Below are 14,883 nucleotides of genomic sequence, written 5' to 3'. Positions count from 1 at the left end.
AAGATGAAATTTAGCAGAGCTAAATGTAACACTTCCCCCCGTCCACTTACACTGAGAGCCAAATGAGGAAACCCACCAGGAATTAAGGCAGTGGATGGTGGAGTCACAGAGGTGTGCCTGCATTGAATTCCACCTCCTATGTGGGTGTCCTTGAGCAAAGGTATGAGGCTCCCTAAACCTTGTTTTTCTCCTCTTTAAATTGAAGGTACTAATACCTACTTTGTATTATCTTTATGAGGCCAAAGGATATAACCCACGTAAAGAATTTGCTATATGTAAAGTTATATATTGGCAAGTGCATGATTATTAGTGGGTATTCTGCATAATTATTTACTACAGATTTTCAACAAGAACCAAAAATCTTATCTGACTGTCAAAAACAAGGAAATCACAGGCTCCCCCAGTGGAAGCATACTGCCCTGGTATAGGAGATAAAGGTTCCACCAGGCATCGTCAGGGCACCACATTTTAAAAAGGGTCATACTTTTATCTGACAATGTGAATGTTACTTTTTTTGCATTGTTATTATTATTGTTGTTGTTCAATATTTCATTGCAGCAATCGTCTGATTTCTTTTCCGAATGTATTTATGAGATCGTTCTTTATGAGAGTTTTGTTTCTAGTCCTTATCTTAAACATTGTTATTGTTATTAAATTGTAAGCCTTTTTAGTTTTGCGAAGGCAAAAAGTGGAAATCAAATAAACACATGTATATAGAGAGATAAAATAAAAAACAAAAAAGGGTCAGTAACAAGCCAGCCCTTACCTGGGAGAGCATGACTAACCAGGTGAAGGTGCTGAGCCATGCCACAGTTGAGGATGTAGAGACATCTACATAATCTAAGAAGACGACTTAGGGTATGAGTGTTGTTTCTGGGGAATTGGGATGGAGCTGCTTCTCAAAGGCCTGGGAAGAAGGACAAGGACTAACTGACAGAAACCAGAGAAGGTGCTGCATCGGTATCAGAACTCTCTCCTAGTGTAGGGGCCTTACTGTGCAGCAGTAACTTGCAGGCTTGGAGGTGCTCACACATCAAATGGGTGACTATTCGTGCAAATGTCTCAGAAAGTGTTTTACTCAGTGGGAATACAGAATCTCCAGGGTTTCTTCCACCTCCAATTTTATAATCATAAATTAGCATAAATCACCTTATTAGCAACGGCATGTATTACAAGTATTCAGTACTTCAAACCCCTTCTGATACTGCTACGTCTTTACCTTCGACCCCATCTGATTGACTTTTTTGAGAGTAACCCCCATCCACGTTTGTCAAATAATTCCCGGCTGATGAGAAATTGCTTTTCTGCTGAGACACTTCCAAAGACTTACCCCAGTTTCTGCAGGTTACATTGTGGATGTTTGGCTTTTTCACATAAAATTCCAACTCCTGAGTCTCCCAAGGTGTTTTCCCCCACATAGAGTCTGGTCAAGGAGCGACTGGGGCTCAGGACGGACGCGAGATCCTGACAACATGCTGATGTGAGACAGCAGCTGACCAGCCTTCCATAAAGAGGACAGAATATCAGAATCAGGCCCTTCCACTGCCCTCCACTAAGAAGGAGGCATATGCACCTGCCACCACCTCCAGTCCAGGCTACAGGAAGGGAGTGAGGCCAAGCTCTGTTTCAAGTTTTCATTTCCTTTTCTGTTTGGTGGAGCAACAAGTAAATACCTTCCAAGTTTGTTCCAACACTCCATCTTCCAACTCCCTACATTTATTTTTATTGTGGCAAAATATATGTGAAATAAGATTTATCATTTTAATAATTTCTCAGCACACAATTCAATAGACTTAAGTGCATTCACATTGTTGCACAACCATCCCCATCATCTATCTCCAGACATCTTTTTATCTTGCAAAACTGAAACTCTGTACTTATTAATTTGTCTTCCTTTGTGTTTCCATGACTAATGTGACTATTCTACGTACCTTACATAAGCGGAATCATACAGAACTGTCTGACTCATCTCACTTAGCACATCCTCATGGTTCATCCCTGTTGTAGCATGCATCAGAATTCATTTTAGGGATGTTAAGTATATTAATAGCCCTTTTTAAATCCATCCATCCATCAGTGGACATCTAGGGCCATTTCTACCTTTTATCTGTTATTAATAATGCTGCTGTGACATGGGCTACAAATATGTGTTTACATCCCTGCTTTCAACTCTTTTGCAGATACACCCAGAGGTGAGATTGCTGGCTCACATGGTAGTTCTATGTTTAATGAATTCTATGCTTTTTGAGGAATTGCCCTCAGTACTGTACCATTTTACACTCCCACCAGTGAGTGAGGCACGAGGCTTCCAGTTTCTCCACTCCTTGCCAGTACTTATTTTCCAATTATCTTGTTGGTTTATTTTTGTTTTATAATAATCCTAATAGGTGTCAATTGGCCCTACCATTTTTTTTTTTTGAGACAGAGTCTCACTATGTCACCCTCAGTAGAGTGCTGTTGCGTCACAGCTCACAGCAACCTCAAACTCTTGGGCTTAAGCGATTCTCTTGCCTCAGCCTCCCAAGTAGCTGGGACTACAGGAGCCTGCCACAATGCCTGGCTATTTTTTTGTTGCAGTTGTCACTGTTGTTTGGCTGACCTGGGCTGGGTCAGGTTCTAACCCGCCAAATTCACCGTATGTGGCTGGCGACATAACCACTGTGCTACGGGTGCCAAGCCGGGCCCTATCATTTTTAAGTACTTTCTTCTTTCCTTCTTCAAAATTCAAGTCTCCCAAAGCATTCAGCAAAGGACCACATACCACATGAACTGCCTGCACTGCTTTAGCACCATTTTTCCTATTCAGTGTGGGAGACCAAAGGCTTGTCATGATGTTCCAAAACTCTTCTAAAGCAATGCATTGTATTATTTTATTTTCTCAGGTAGGCCTAAGTACCTTGAAGGCAGCCATCATTTTTATTATTTGTGCTCCTTGTCAGGGTTTACTAGGTAGCTTTCCCTGTAATAAATACTGACTGAATTATTGACAAACACCCAGAGATAAACGCAGGATGTCCCCTGAGTGGCCAAGGCCATTCTCACACTAATATTCTAGCCCATTGTGCCTGCTTGAAGCCAGGGCACCCAAAATATCTTGTTGGCAGAGCTTCACCTGAGAAATGAGTTCTCACTCACCAGAGCTTCTTCAGATTGCAGAACAGATGCTTCAGTCCCACACACAGGAGTCTGATTCCGAAGTCTCCCAGGGCGTTGTCACTCAGGTCCAATTCTGCCAGCTTCTGGTTGCTGCTCAAGACCAAGGAGATGTCGAAGCAGCACTGATGGGAAAGGCCACACCGCCCCAACCTTCACGCCAAGTACAGAAGCAGAAAGTGTCAGAACACAGCCTGCTTCTCTGCCACTGCCTTCCGCTCTATGCTTTTTCTCTGCACCAGGGAGGGGCATGTATGTGCTCATGTTGTGAAGGAAGAATTATAATGGAGTTCTCATGGAAATATCATCTGATCAAAGAACTCCTGAATACAGCAAGACAACGCTGGGAAGTTGGCTTCCAGGCTCTCTGAGACCACAGTGTGGAGCCCAGTCAGTGGTAAGTAATGCCAGGTACACTGTGCTCCAGCTCAGATGTGTACCTGGCAGCTCCTGGTTTGTGAATGAAGAGTGGTGCACCTATGGGCTCTCCCTCTTCACTGTATGCTCCTAACAGTTGAAGTGCCCTCAACTGTTGGAGCCTCTCTCCCTACAGTTGTCTTATCTACTTCTTATCTTTGTCAACATTGTCCCTCCTGTTCTGTTTGGTGAGTTAATCCCAGCCTTCCCTCACAGAGGTGTCCAACCTGCAGCCCTCATGGGGTTGCATGTGGATTTGGAGAGGATATTTTTGCTTATCTGTGGTGTCAGATATCAAGAAAAGTATGCATGAACCTTTTTATTTTTTGGCTAGTCAGCTTTCATTAGTGTTTGTGTATTTAATGTGTGGCCCAAGACAATGCTTATTCCTCCACTGAAAAGAAGAAAAAAAGAAGATTTGGACACCCCTGCTCTATACTGAAGGAGCAAGCAGCTCCGATTCCTGGTTGGTTTTACAACCACATATGTGTGTATACACATCACTACCATCACCACCACCACCAACAAAAACAGCATTTTGTCCCTGTAAAGCACCAGTTACTTTCCAGGACAATAGCTCATGTGGCCTAAAGAGCCTGTTGGACCACCTTCCTCTTGGTCTCCATCTTCATGCCAACTACAAGCAAATGAACAACTAGATCTCTACTTACCCATGAAACCTCCTATTATCATCCCAACTTCCCTGCTTATGTCTCACTCTCTAGAATCATATGGGGACACCCACAGGGAGTGATGAGGAGAGTGTCATGGGACAAAGCCTGAGAAGCGAGGTTAAGTGCCCAAAACAGCCAGAGCCTTCTAGGAAGAGGAGGAGGATTTGTAATTTCTCAAAAGACCAAGAGAAAGAAAGTATTTAAGCTATGGAATAACATGATCAAATTAGGATTTTCTATATGATCCTCTGCCTTTTGTGTGGAGAATGGATTAGTAGGGGGCCAAAGCCAGGCAGGTCAGATAGCCACCATTCATTTGTGCCTTATTCTTGAGCACTACTAACATAATTAAGATGCCTGTCTAGGCTTGGCACCCGTGGCACAGTGGTTATGGTGCCAGCCATATATCCCGAGGCTGATATGTTAAAACCCAGCCTGGGCCTGCTCAACAACAATGACAACTGCAACAACAACAAAAACTAGCCAGGCATTGTTGTGGGTGCCTGTAGTCCCAGATACTTGGGAGGCTGAGGCAAGAGAATTATTTAAGCCCAAGAGGTGGAGGTTGCTGTGAGCTTCGACACCACAGCACTCTACTGAGGGTGATGTAGTGAGAATGTCTCACAAAAAAAATAAAAAAAAGAAAGATGCCTGTCTAGCTTTGAAAAGATGACGGCAAGACAGACAAACATGAGCTCTATCCTGAATGAGCTGCTGCCTCAGAGGTCACGGCAGTGTCTAGAAAGGGGAGGTGCTTGTTGCACATAGACCAGTGGACAGAGAATGAGGAAAAGTGGGCAGTGGCTTACCTAGTAGGTACAACTGATAAAAGCAGTGATGGGAAGGGATGAGCAAGAGACGGAGCTATAAAAACATCCTGGAGTGGTGGGCTTTAAAGTTGCTATGTAGCTCATCAAAAATTCAGATGCCTGCATGCACCCACAAAGCCCGTGATGAAACAGAGCTGGAGAAATGGCCCAGGCATCTCTGCAATGTGGGTCATGTGACTCTGAGTTACTGTGCTGGCTGAGAGCAGGCATGTCCTTAATAAAGTCATGGGAGATTCCCTGTGGCATTTCAACCAATACCGAGTATCCTGATGGTTTCTAGCTCACTTAACCACGTTGTACATGACGAAACTCTCTCAATTCTCATCTATGAACATGGCCATGAAGAAATGGAAGATACTGAACGTTGTGGATTTTTGTTGCACCCCAAGGGACTGCTTTCTTGTCAGTTCCCCTTTTATACTTCCCCATCCAAAACTCCCCAACAATGGGGCTCTAATTCGTTCTGCCTTCTCACTTGTCACAGGGTGAATTATGCCTTCCTCAAAATTTCTATGTCAAAACTCTAAGCCTCAGGACCTCAAAATGTGACTGTACTTGAAAATTGGGTCTTTAAAGAAGTATTGAAGTTAAAATGAGGTCATCCATGGAGCGCCTAATCCATTCTGACTGGTGTCCCTTAAAGGAAGAGCTTAGAGCAGTGTTTTTCAATGTTTTATATCTTGGCACACTTGAACCTATAGTTAAGCTTCCATGCCACACTTAAATTAAGTTAATAAAAAAAAAAGAGTTAAAAAAAGAATATTCTTACTGCGCTTTCAACTTCTTTCAGAAATCATTTAATTAATGTTCTTTAAAAATTTTTGTGGTACACCAGTTGAAAATCACTGGATTAGAACACAAACACACCAATAGGGAGGACAATGTGAAGACAAGGGGCACTTCCAAGCCAGGGGAAAGGTCTCAAATGGAACAAACCCTGCCAGCACCTTGACTTTGGACTTTGAGCCTTCAAACTTTGTTGTTTAAGCTGCTCAGTTTGTGACACTCCATTATGTCAGCCCTGGGGAGGTAATATGCCACTGACCCAGTGTGAGGTCTTTCTTCAGAATCTGCCTGTCACACACACTGATGCACACACAGGGGACTTACCACAGTCTCTGAATGTTGCAGCTAGGATGCTGGAGTGCTTCACACAACACCTTCATCCCTGAGTCTCCCAGAGTGTTGTCACTGAGATCCAGTTCAGTTAGGCTCTGGTTGGTGCTCAGAACTGAGAAGAGGCCTCGGCAAAAGCTGGAAGTGAGATAGCAGTTCACCAAGCTAGAAACGGGAAGGAGGGAAAGAAAAGAACATGAGCCTCTCACAATAACAAACTGGAAGTAGGTGCCAGGGGCACCAGTTAAGAGATAGGACTCCCAGGGGTTAAGAAATGGATCACAAGGCCGGGCACAGTGGCTCACATCTGTAATCCTAGCACTCTGGGAGGCCAATGCAGGTGGATTGTTTGAGCTCAGGAGTCCCAGGCCAGCCTGAGCAAGAGGGTGACCCCATCTCTACTAAAAATAGAAAAAAGAAAATAACTGAGTATTGTAGTAAGCACCTATAGTCTCAGCTACTCAGGAGGTTGAGGAGGGGGATCTCTTGAGCCCAAGAGTTTGAGTTTACTGTGAGCTATGATGCTACGGCACTCTGCTCAGAGCAACAAGAGACTATCTCAAAAAAAAAAAAAAAAAAAAAAGAAAGAAAAGAAAAAAGAAAAAAATGGATCACGAAACTGAAAATCATTTCCAGAGAAACAAAGAAGGCCGAGTGAGCCTTGGTAAGACCACTTCTGCACATTTTAAGGTGCACAGATTGTGAGCTTGTGATTTTGGATGACCATGAGCATCCTCCAGCTCCTTTCTTGTTGTCCTTCACCTGCCTCCCTCATCAGTCTACTGTTGTGCCCAGGACCCTGGACACTCTGTGAACATTCCAGAAAACAGTCCTCACACAGCCTGCACAGAGCATCCAAGATGATCTCAAAATTCCGGAGGCCAGGCACCACCCAGGGAAATAAAATCTAGAAACAAGGTGGGTGACATGGATATTTGTTAAAGTTTCAGGTGACTCCAACATGCATTCACATTTCTATCACTCCTGACTCAGTGATCGACATGCCTCAGCTTCCAGAGTGCTAGGATTACAGGCATGAGCCACTGCGCCTGGCTCTTTTCTAGCCATTCTGAGCTATCTGCCTTACTGAAATGTACCCTGGTTTCCTAAGCCTGCCCTCTAAACCCACTATTCCATCTGTCTGTACCTTCCTTGTCTACACTCAGGTCTTTCAGTCCCAGTCTTTCAGGATCTAGCTGAAGGCAACAGTTTCCTTAACCTGCCCCTGCTCTCCACAGTGTGGTTTGAGTGTCCTTCAAGGGACATCATAGCCCACAACCCCTTTACCTTCCACACTATTTCTTGACCATTCCCCCAACCAGAACTCAAGTCCTGTGAGCAAGACCTGGATCTTAGCCACCACTGCAGCCCTAGAGGGCGTTCAGTCTTCACAGCCAAAGGATGACGAGGTAGGTGGTCCTAATATCAACGATGTCAACGAGACTGGTAGTCCTGGCATTGATGATGTTAACAAGATAGGTAGTCCCAGTAGTGATGACATCAAGGCACAGAGCTGAACTCACTGCTGCCAGTGGAGAGGTCAAGCCTCCTGTTTTCCTTCCTTTTGCCCTATGTGAAGTGTCTCTACAGAGCTTAACCCATACACCCACAGAGTGGCCAGCTTCCTATACCTGCAGTGAGTGGCCCCTGAGATGGGAGGAGTCGCGTAATAACCCACAAAAGGACTTCAGAGGCCTGATGACGTAGCTATTTCACTGTATAGACTCAGACTACGTTCATAATTTTGTTCAACCCTTTACCTCCTCCTCTACTCACCCATGTCCTGCCAATCCTTTAAGGCAGGCTCAAACTTCACCTTTCTTAGGAAGCTCCCCTCACCAGCCTTCAGCCCAAAGGGCTTCCTGTTCCCTATGTTCCCAGGACACAGATCATCTGGGGTTGTTTTTCCCCTTAAGCTTTGACTACTAAGTGTTAGTGCCCCAAGAAGATTATACCAATTTAAATTGACCAACATTTGTATGCAATCTATACCCCATCTAATAACTTGTAATGAACTGACATTTCTCAAACTCTTGTTTCTTGTTTTATTGTTGCTGTTTTTTTCTCATCCCATTTATGAACACACCACAAGTCAATCTCTGCCAATGTAGGGTTCTCGTAGAAGTGGATAATGCTAGCATTATGTAGCTGTGGCAACTATATTCACAAAACACTTGAGAAGAGAAGAGAGGAAGCAAGAGCTGAGAAAAAGGTAGCCAATAGGTGGAAGAAAAAAATGTTCAACATCACTGATCAGAAGAGAAATGCAGGTTCGGCACCTGTGGCTCAAGTGGCTAAGGCGCCAGCCACATACACCTAAGGTGGCGGGTTCGAATCCAGCCCGGGCCCGCCAAACAACGATGGCTGCATCCAAAAAAATAGCCAGGCATTGTGATGGGCGCCTGTGGTCCCAGCTACTTGGGAGGCGGAGGCAGGAGACTCGCTTGAGCCCAGGAGTTGGAGATTGCTGTGAGTGAGGCCACAGCACTCTACCCAGGGGGACAGCTTGAGGCTCCGTCTCAAAAAAAACAAAAAGAAGAGAAATGCAAATCAAAACCACAATGAGGTATCATCTCATTCCAGTTAAAATGCCTTTTATGTAAAAGATGGCAATAAACCATGCTGGTGAGGATGTGAGAAAGGGGAAACCTCTTAACTGTTGGTGAGAGTGCAAATTAGTTCAACCACCATGGAGAACAGTATGGAGGTTCCTCAAAAAACTAAAAATACAACCATATGATCCAGCAACTCCACTATTGGGTATATATTCAAAAGAAAGGAAATCAGTATATCAAAGAGGTATCTGCACCCCCATGTTTATTGCAGCACTATTCACAATAGCCAAGATATGGAATCAACCTAAGTACTCATCTATGAATGAATGGATACAGAAAATGTGCTGCATAGTCAGGTACCATGGCTCATGTCTGTAATCCTAGCACTCTGGGAGGCCCAGGCAGGTAGACTGCTTGAGTTCAGGAGTTTGAGACTAGCCTGAGCAAGAGACCCCCATCTCTACTAAAAATAGAAAAAAACCCAGCCAGGCCTTGTGGCAGGTACCTGTAGTCCCAGCTTTTCGGGAGGTTGAGGCAAGAGAATTGCTTGAGACCAAGAGTTTGAGGTTGCTGTGGACTATGATGCCCCAGCACTCTACCCAGGGCAACAGAGTACGAATCTGTCTCAAAAAAGGAAAAATGTGGTGTATTTACAAAATGGAATATTATTCATATTATTTCATTTCAAAGAATGAAATCCTATCATTTTCTGCAATGTGGAGATGGAACTGGAGATCATTATGTTAAGTGTAAAAAAGCCAAGTACAGAAAGACAAATATTACAGGCTCTCCCTCATACACGGGAGCTAAAAATTTTAAGAGTTGAACTCAGGGAGATAGAGATAAGAATGATAGTTATCAGAGACTAGGAAGAGTAGGAGGAAGGCGAGATTAAAGTGGGGATGCTTAGTGGGTACAAATATACAGTTAGACAGAATGAAAAAGATATAGTATTTGATTAGCAAACCAGGGGGACTATGATCAATAGTAAGTTATTGTATTCTTTATAATAACCAGAAGAGTGAAGATAGAATGTTCCTAACATAAGGAAATAATAAATGCTTAAGGTAATGGATACCCCTAATTATCTTGATTTGAGAACTACACATGCCTGTAAGAAATATCATATATGTCCCAGAAATACAACAGCTATGTACCCATAGTAGTTAAAAATAAAAAATTAAAAGCAAATAAATAGATCTAAACCAAAAAATAAATTAAAAAAAGAGTGAAATTGGAACATTCTTAACACCAAAAAAAAAAAAAAGTATATGCTTAAGGTAATGGATACTCCAATTACCCTGGTTTGGATCATTACATACCATATGACCATCAAACCTCACGTGTGTCCCATAAACATATGCCTGTTATATGACCATAACTAAACATTTTTTAAAAAGAAAAAGGTGGCCAGAAAGCAGACAGTGTGTTCTTTTACCTGCTAGAAGCTGAATTTCCTTACCGGTGGAAACAGGCAGCGTGAGGACCTGGGAGGACACGCTGGACCATGTCCAGGTGTCGACCTTCCTCCTCTTCCTCTTCTTCCTCCTTGGGTGTATTATGCAGAAACCCCAGGGAAAGTGATTCTACACTATGGCAGTTTGCAATACAAAAAGAAGAAACCACATGGTCCATTCTGGTGGATAGATTGATCTCAATTTTGGGGAAGTGGTTCATGGCCCTTTGCACAAAGTCCTCCTCCTGCATCTCGTACAAACAGTAAAACAATTCCAGCTGGCTGGGCTGAATCTGCAGCTTCTTGGCCTTGGCTTTCACTTCGATCCATTTCAGCAACTCCAGCCTGATTTGCTGAGAGATCTTGCAACTTAATTTTTTCTCCAAATAAGAGGTCCTCTCCTGGTTTACCAGGCCAAAAAGGAAACGGACAACAAAAATCAAATAGCCCTTCTCAAATTTGCCATAGTTCTCAAGAAGGACCGTGACATCTCTGTTGGGAAGCTTCGAACTCCTCCCTAGCACATTCCTCATCCTTTCCTCTTCCTCCACTTCCTCCTCCTCCAGCAGGTAGTACATGGCAGCAAAGAACTCCTGGAAAGTCATATGGATGAAGCTGTAGAACTTCTCACAGTCCACTTCCTTTTGGAACAGGTTCATCCTTAGGAAAGAGGACACGTCCACCTTTTGCAGGCCATGTTTCCTGAGGTCAGATTCATCAAAGAGGATTTTTTGGTTCCAGATTCCATCTGCAGCCAAAGAGCAGAGCCCCCGAAGGTGGGCAGCAAGGTAGTGCTCATGGCTCCCTCCTCGGGATTGCAACAAACTGGAAAGGAAAAAGGTATAGACTGCCGTGGTGGTCTTAGATGTCTGGGCAAGACTCTTGCCACTCTCCATCTGCTGCTTCAGTCCAGTGCACACAATCCAGCAGACCAGGGGAATAAAACACATGGTGAAGAGGACCTCATTCTCCTGAATCAGTCTGAAGGCTTCCCTGGCCTGGGTTTCATCTGAGAAATACTTGAAGAAATATTCCTTCCTTTTGGCCTCTGAGAAACCCAGGACTTCTATGTGACGGGGATGGTATAGTAGGTGCTGCAGCTTCTCCAGGGCCACGGGCCTTGTGGTGATGAGCAGAGAAGCCTCGGGAAGCAGCTTTTTTCTGATAAGGCTGCTCAGGAGAATGTCTCCGCGCTCAGCCTTCTGCCAGTCGGTGCACAGCGCCCCTGTGTGCTCGTCGAAGGCACCCTGCAGCTCGTCAAAGCCATCCATGAGGAAGAGGATCCTGGAAGGCCTGCTCACAATCTTGCATATGGGTGGGTTTGGGTCAGGGCAGCAGCTCACCATCAGGTCTCTCAGACTCCTCTCTGTCACCAGGCTTACCTCCCGACAATGAATATAGAACAAATAGTCAAACTTGTCTTGGTAAAGTTTCCCCGACGCCCAATCCAACATAATCTTGCGGGCCAATATTGTCTTCCCAATACCTGCCGCTCCCTGAAATACCACAGTGTGTATGGGCTCAGAGAATTCACACTCGGGTTCAAATAGCAATTCCATCTTAATGGGACTCATGGGCTTGTCCCAGATCTTGGTCCTGCCAATGGCCACGAGCTCCTGCTCCCGCTCCTGCTGGCTGCGATGCTCCTTGACCAGCTGCAGCCGTGTGTAGCGTCTGCTGAGGCTCACGCTCTCACCCAGGCGGGCGTTCCTGTCTTCAATGCATTGGAATCTGCTCCTCACGTATTTTCTGTACTTCTTACAGTAATCTGCAACAGACAGAAAGTTAGACTTTGGGAAAAGCCCACTCACACCCACCTAAATAGGACCCTACAATTTTGAGTAACTGGAGATTGAAATGGAGAAATAGGAGGTGTAGTTCCTCCCCACTGCTTGGGTGTGAGAGGTCCCCAAGCAGTGAGACGTCTCTGAGGAACTCTGGTGTCAACTTTTCCATATGCACAGTTGAGCATAAGGACCAATGGTGTCTATGCAGCCACAAGCCAGAAAATCCTTTTTTCTTTTTTTTAAATCTTAAGTAATCTGTAGCCCACATCTTTTAAAAGTTGAAACACCAATCACCTCCCCCTGGGTTCTGGGCCTGCAAAGAATCAGGCAAACATGAATCTGTTTCTCCAGTTAAAAGTGGGTTTGCTGAGGCAGGCCTTTGCAACCCCAAAAAGCAGACTACCCATCTACTAGGTTTCCTAGCACCTCCTAAATTGGGTCTTAAAACCCAACTGGAAGCTTACCTTAATGATTACTTACCTTTCTTCTTTTTACAGATAGACAGCTTGGCAAGGCACCCCAGTAAACCCATCCACTCCTCTTCAATGCTCTCTTGCTGGCATATCACATGGGGATTAGAAACCTGTGTGTTACCTAAATACAAATGGGAAAAAAAAATGCAGTGTCAGAAACCAGAACTCTTAACACAGAGGATACAACTGACACTCAGCATAAAACTTGGCAGGGGGGCTCAGTACCTATGGCTCAAGTGGCTAAGGCGCCAGCCATATACACCTAAGGTGGTGGGTTCGAATCCAGCCCGGGCCTGCCAAACAACAATGATGGCTGCAACCAAAAAAAAATTGGCCAGGCATTGTAGCGGGCGCCTGTGGTCCCAGCTACTTGGGAGGCGGAGGCAGGAAACTCACTTGAGCCCAGGAGTTGGAGGTTGCTGTGAGCTGTGATGCCACAGCACTCTACCCAGGGGGAACAGCTTGAGGCTCTGTCTCAAAAAAAAAAACAAAAAAAAAACTTGGCAGGGGTCTGGCGGCAACTGTAGCTCAGTTGGCAAGGGTGCCAGCCACATACACCTAGGGTGGTAGGTTTGAACCCAGCCTGGGTCTGCTGAGCACAATGAAAACTGCAACCAAAAAACGGCCAGGCATTGTGGTGGGCACCCGTGAGCTGTGATGCCCAGCACTCTACCCAAGGCAACAGCTGGAGACTCTGTCTAAAAAAGAAAAAAAAAAAACTTGGCAGGGGTCAAGATGCCCCAAACATCTCTCCAGTCAAAAATAGGCCTTACAGTTTCAGATGACAGGTGTATAGTAAAAAGTTGACTGTAGCTCAATGGTTAGGGTACCGGCCACATACCCTCCCGGGCCTGCTAAACAACAATGACAACTACAACAAAAAAATAGCCAGGCATTGTGGGGGATGCCCAACTACTTGGGAGGCTGAGGCAAGAGAATTGCATAAGCCCAAGAGTTGGAGGTTGCTGTGAGCTGTGACGCCACAGCACCCTACCAAGCATAGTGAGACTCTGTTTCAAAAAAAAAAAAAAAAAAGTTGACTTGGGAAGGTTCCTGCACACCTAATTTCAAAATAATGGCTGTCACCTACCTGCCAAGCACTGTGTCCCCTCTGTATCCAGCCTCAGAATCTCTTTCCCAGACCCAGAAATCAATGAGCAAACATGTGAGGTAGGCAATATTTCTTCTGCCCTCATCTGTCTTTGACAGTCCCTAGAACCCTGATTGTGAGGCTATCTTCAAGCTCTCCAGTGTCCCTTAGAAGGCTCTTCCCTGACTCTAAACTCCTGTGATCAATTTTACCCACATCTTGTGCTTTCAGGCCTACATTCCTGGGTCTTTAAAAGTAAGAATTACCAAGGTGTTTCATGTCTAATTTTGTTGGCTTAGAGTCCTGGCTGACTTTACATTCACCTAGGAAGGTTTAAAAATGCCAGATCCAGGACTTCAACCCCAGAGACTCTTTGTCAATCCATCTGAAATGAGGCCCAGGCATCCTTATATATTCAAACCTCCCAGGTGGTTCCACTATGCATCCACAGCTGAGAACCACAGATCTAAACAGTCACACGGTAACACACCCCACAAGGAGCTCTGTAGGAGAAATGGAGGCATGATGGAATGGAACAAGTCACCAGGGGAGACCCAGGAGACAGGAGACGTGAAGTGAGCAGGGACCTGAGAGTGACATAAACGACTCTTAGAAATTGTCTACTTATTCTGAAAGCAAATGTTGTTAGTGATCACACACACACATACAATCCAAACATAACTCAAACCAAACCAAACCAAACCTTAATTCTTATCTAAGCCTAACCTTAGCCCTTGTTATTAATTTTTCTGCCTCAAAATCCAGATATGAAAGCCTATGGGATACAGTGGCTAAGAACGCAGCTTTGGTCAGACACATCTGGCTTGTCATCCTGGCTTTGCCTCTGAGTAAAAAGCTCTTTCAGGCTCACTTCATTCATTTGAAAATAGGCCAATACCACTAATTACTGCTTGGAGTTCTTAATTATGCAGCAAAGTCCATAAACACTGCTTTGCAAGCTACTTTTACAGATGATTACACCTTCATGCGGATATGAGCATGTAAGCACTGACATAATCATAATTACATTATTAAGTACAATTAGTTTATGACCTTCCTCCGCTGTATGTCCCTGCCCCTTCACTCTTATCACTTTTCTTTATCTCTCGTTACATCCGTCCTTGGCTAAGACTGACAAAATATAAAATGCCTAAAAATTTTGACTCCTGGCTCGGTGCCTGTGGCTCAAGTGGCTAAGGCGCCAGCCACATACACCTAAGGTGGCAGGTTCAAATCCAGCCTGGGCCCGCCAAACAACAACGATGGCTGCAACCAAAAAAAATAGCCAGGCGTTGTGGTGGGCACCTGTAGTCCCAGCTACTTGGGGTGCTG

At 44.7% G+C, this 14,883-nt stretch overlaps 1 protein-coding gene across 2 annotated transcripts in view; it reads right to left on the bottom strand.

Annotated features, from left to right (window-relative positions):
* The window catches only part of NLRP3 (NLR family pyrin domain containing 3), a 28,276-nt gene that overhangs the window by 10,263 nt on the left and 3,130 nt on the right, over window positions 1-14,883 (bottom strand). Inside the window, exons 3-7 of one of the 2 annotated variants that reach the window (XM_003803476.3) lie at window positions 12,469-12,582; window positions 10,208-11,969; window positions 6,185-6,355; window positions 3,136-3,306; window positions 1,331-1,501 (exon numbers count right to left, since the gene is read on the bottom strand). In XM_003803476.3, coding sequence (XP_003803524.1) covers window positions 1,331-1,501; window positions 3,136-3,306; window positions 6,185-6,355; window positions 10,208-11,969; window positions 12,469-12,582 — 2,389 coding nt within the window. The remainder of the gene's footprint in view (window positions 1-1,330; window positions 1,502-3,135; window positions 3,307-6,184; window positions 6,356-10,207; window positions 11,970-12,468; window positions 12,583-14,883) is intronic. The other variant, XM_023509025.1, reaches the window with a different exon arrangement.

The sequence above is a fragment of the Otolemur garnettii genome, unplaced genomic scaffold (assembly GCF_000181295.1).
Source record: "Otolemur garnettii isolate 467f Iridium unplaced genomic scaffold, OtoGar3 scaffold00313, whole genome shotgun sequence".
Classification (NCBI taxonomy): domain Eukaryota; kingdom Metazoa; phylum Chordata; class Mammalia; order Primates; family Galagidae; genus Otolemur; species Otolemur garnettii.
Note: the sequence above shows the minus strand (reverse complement) of the source record. Positions and strands in the feature narration are given on the sequence as shown.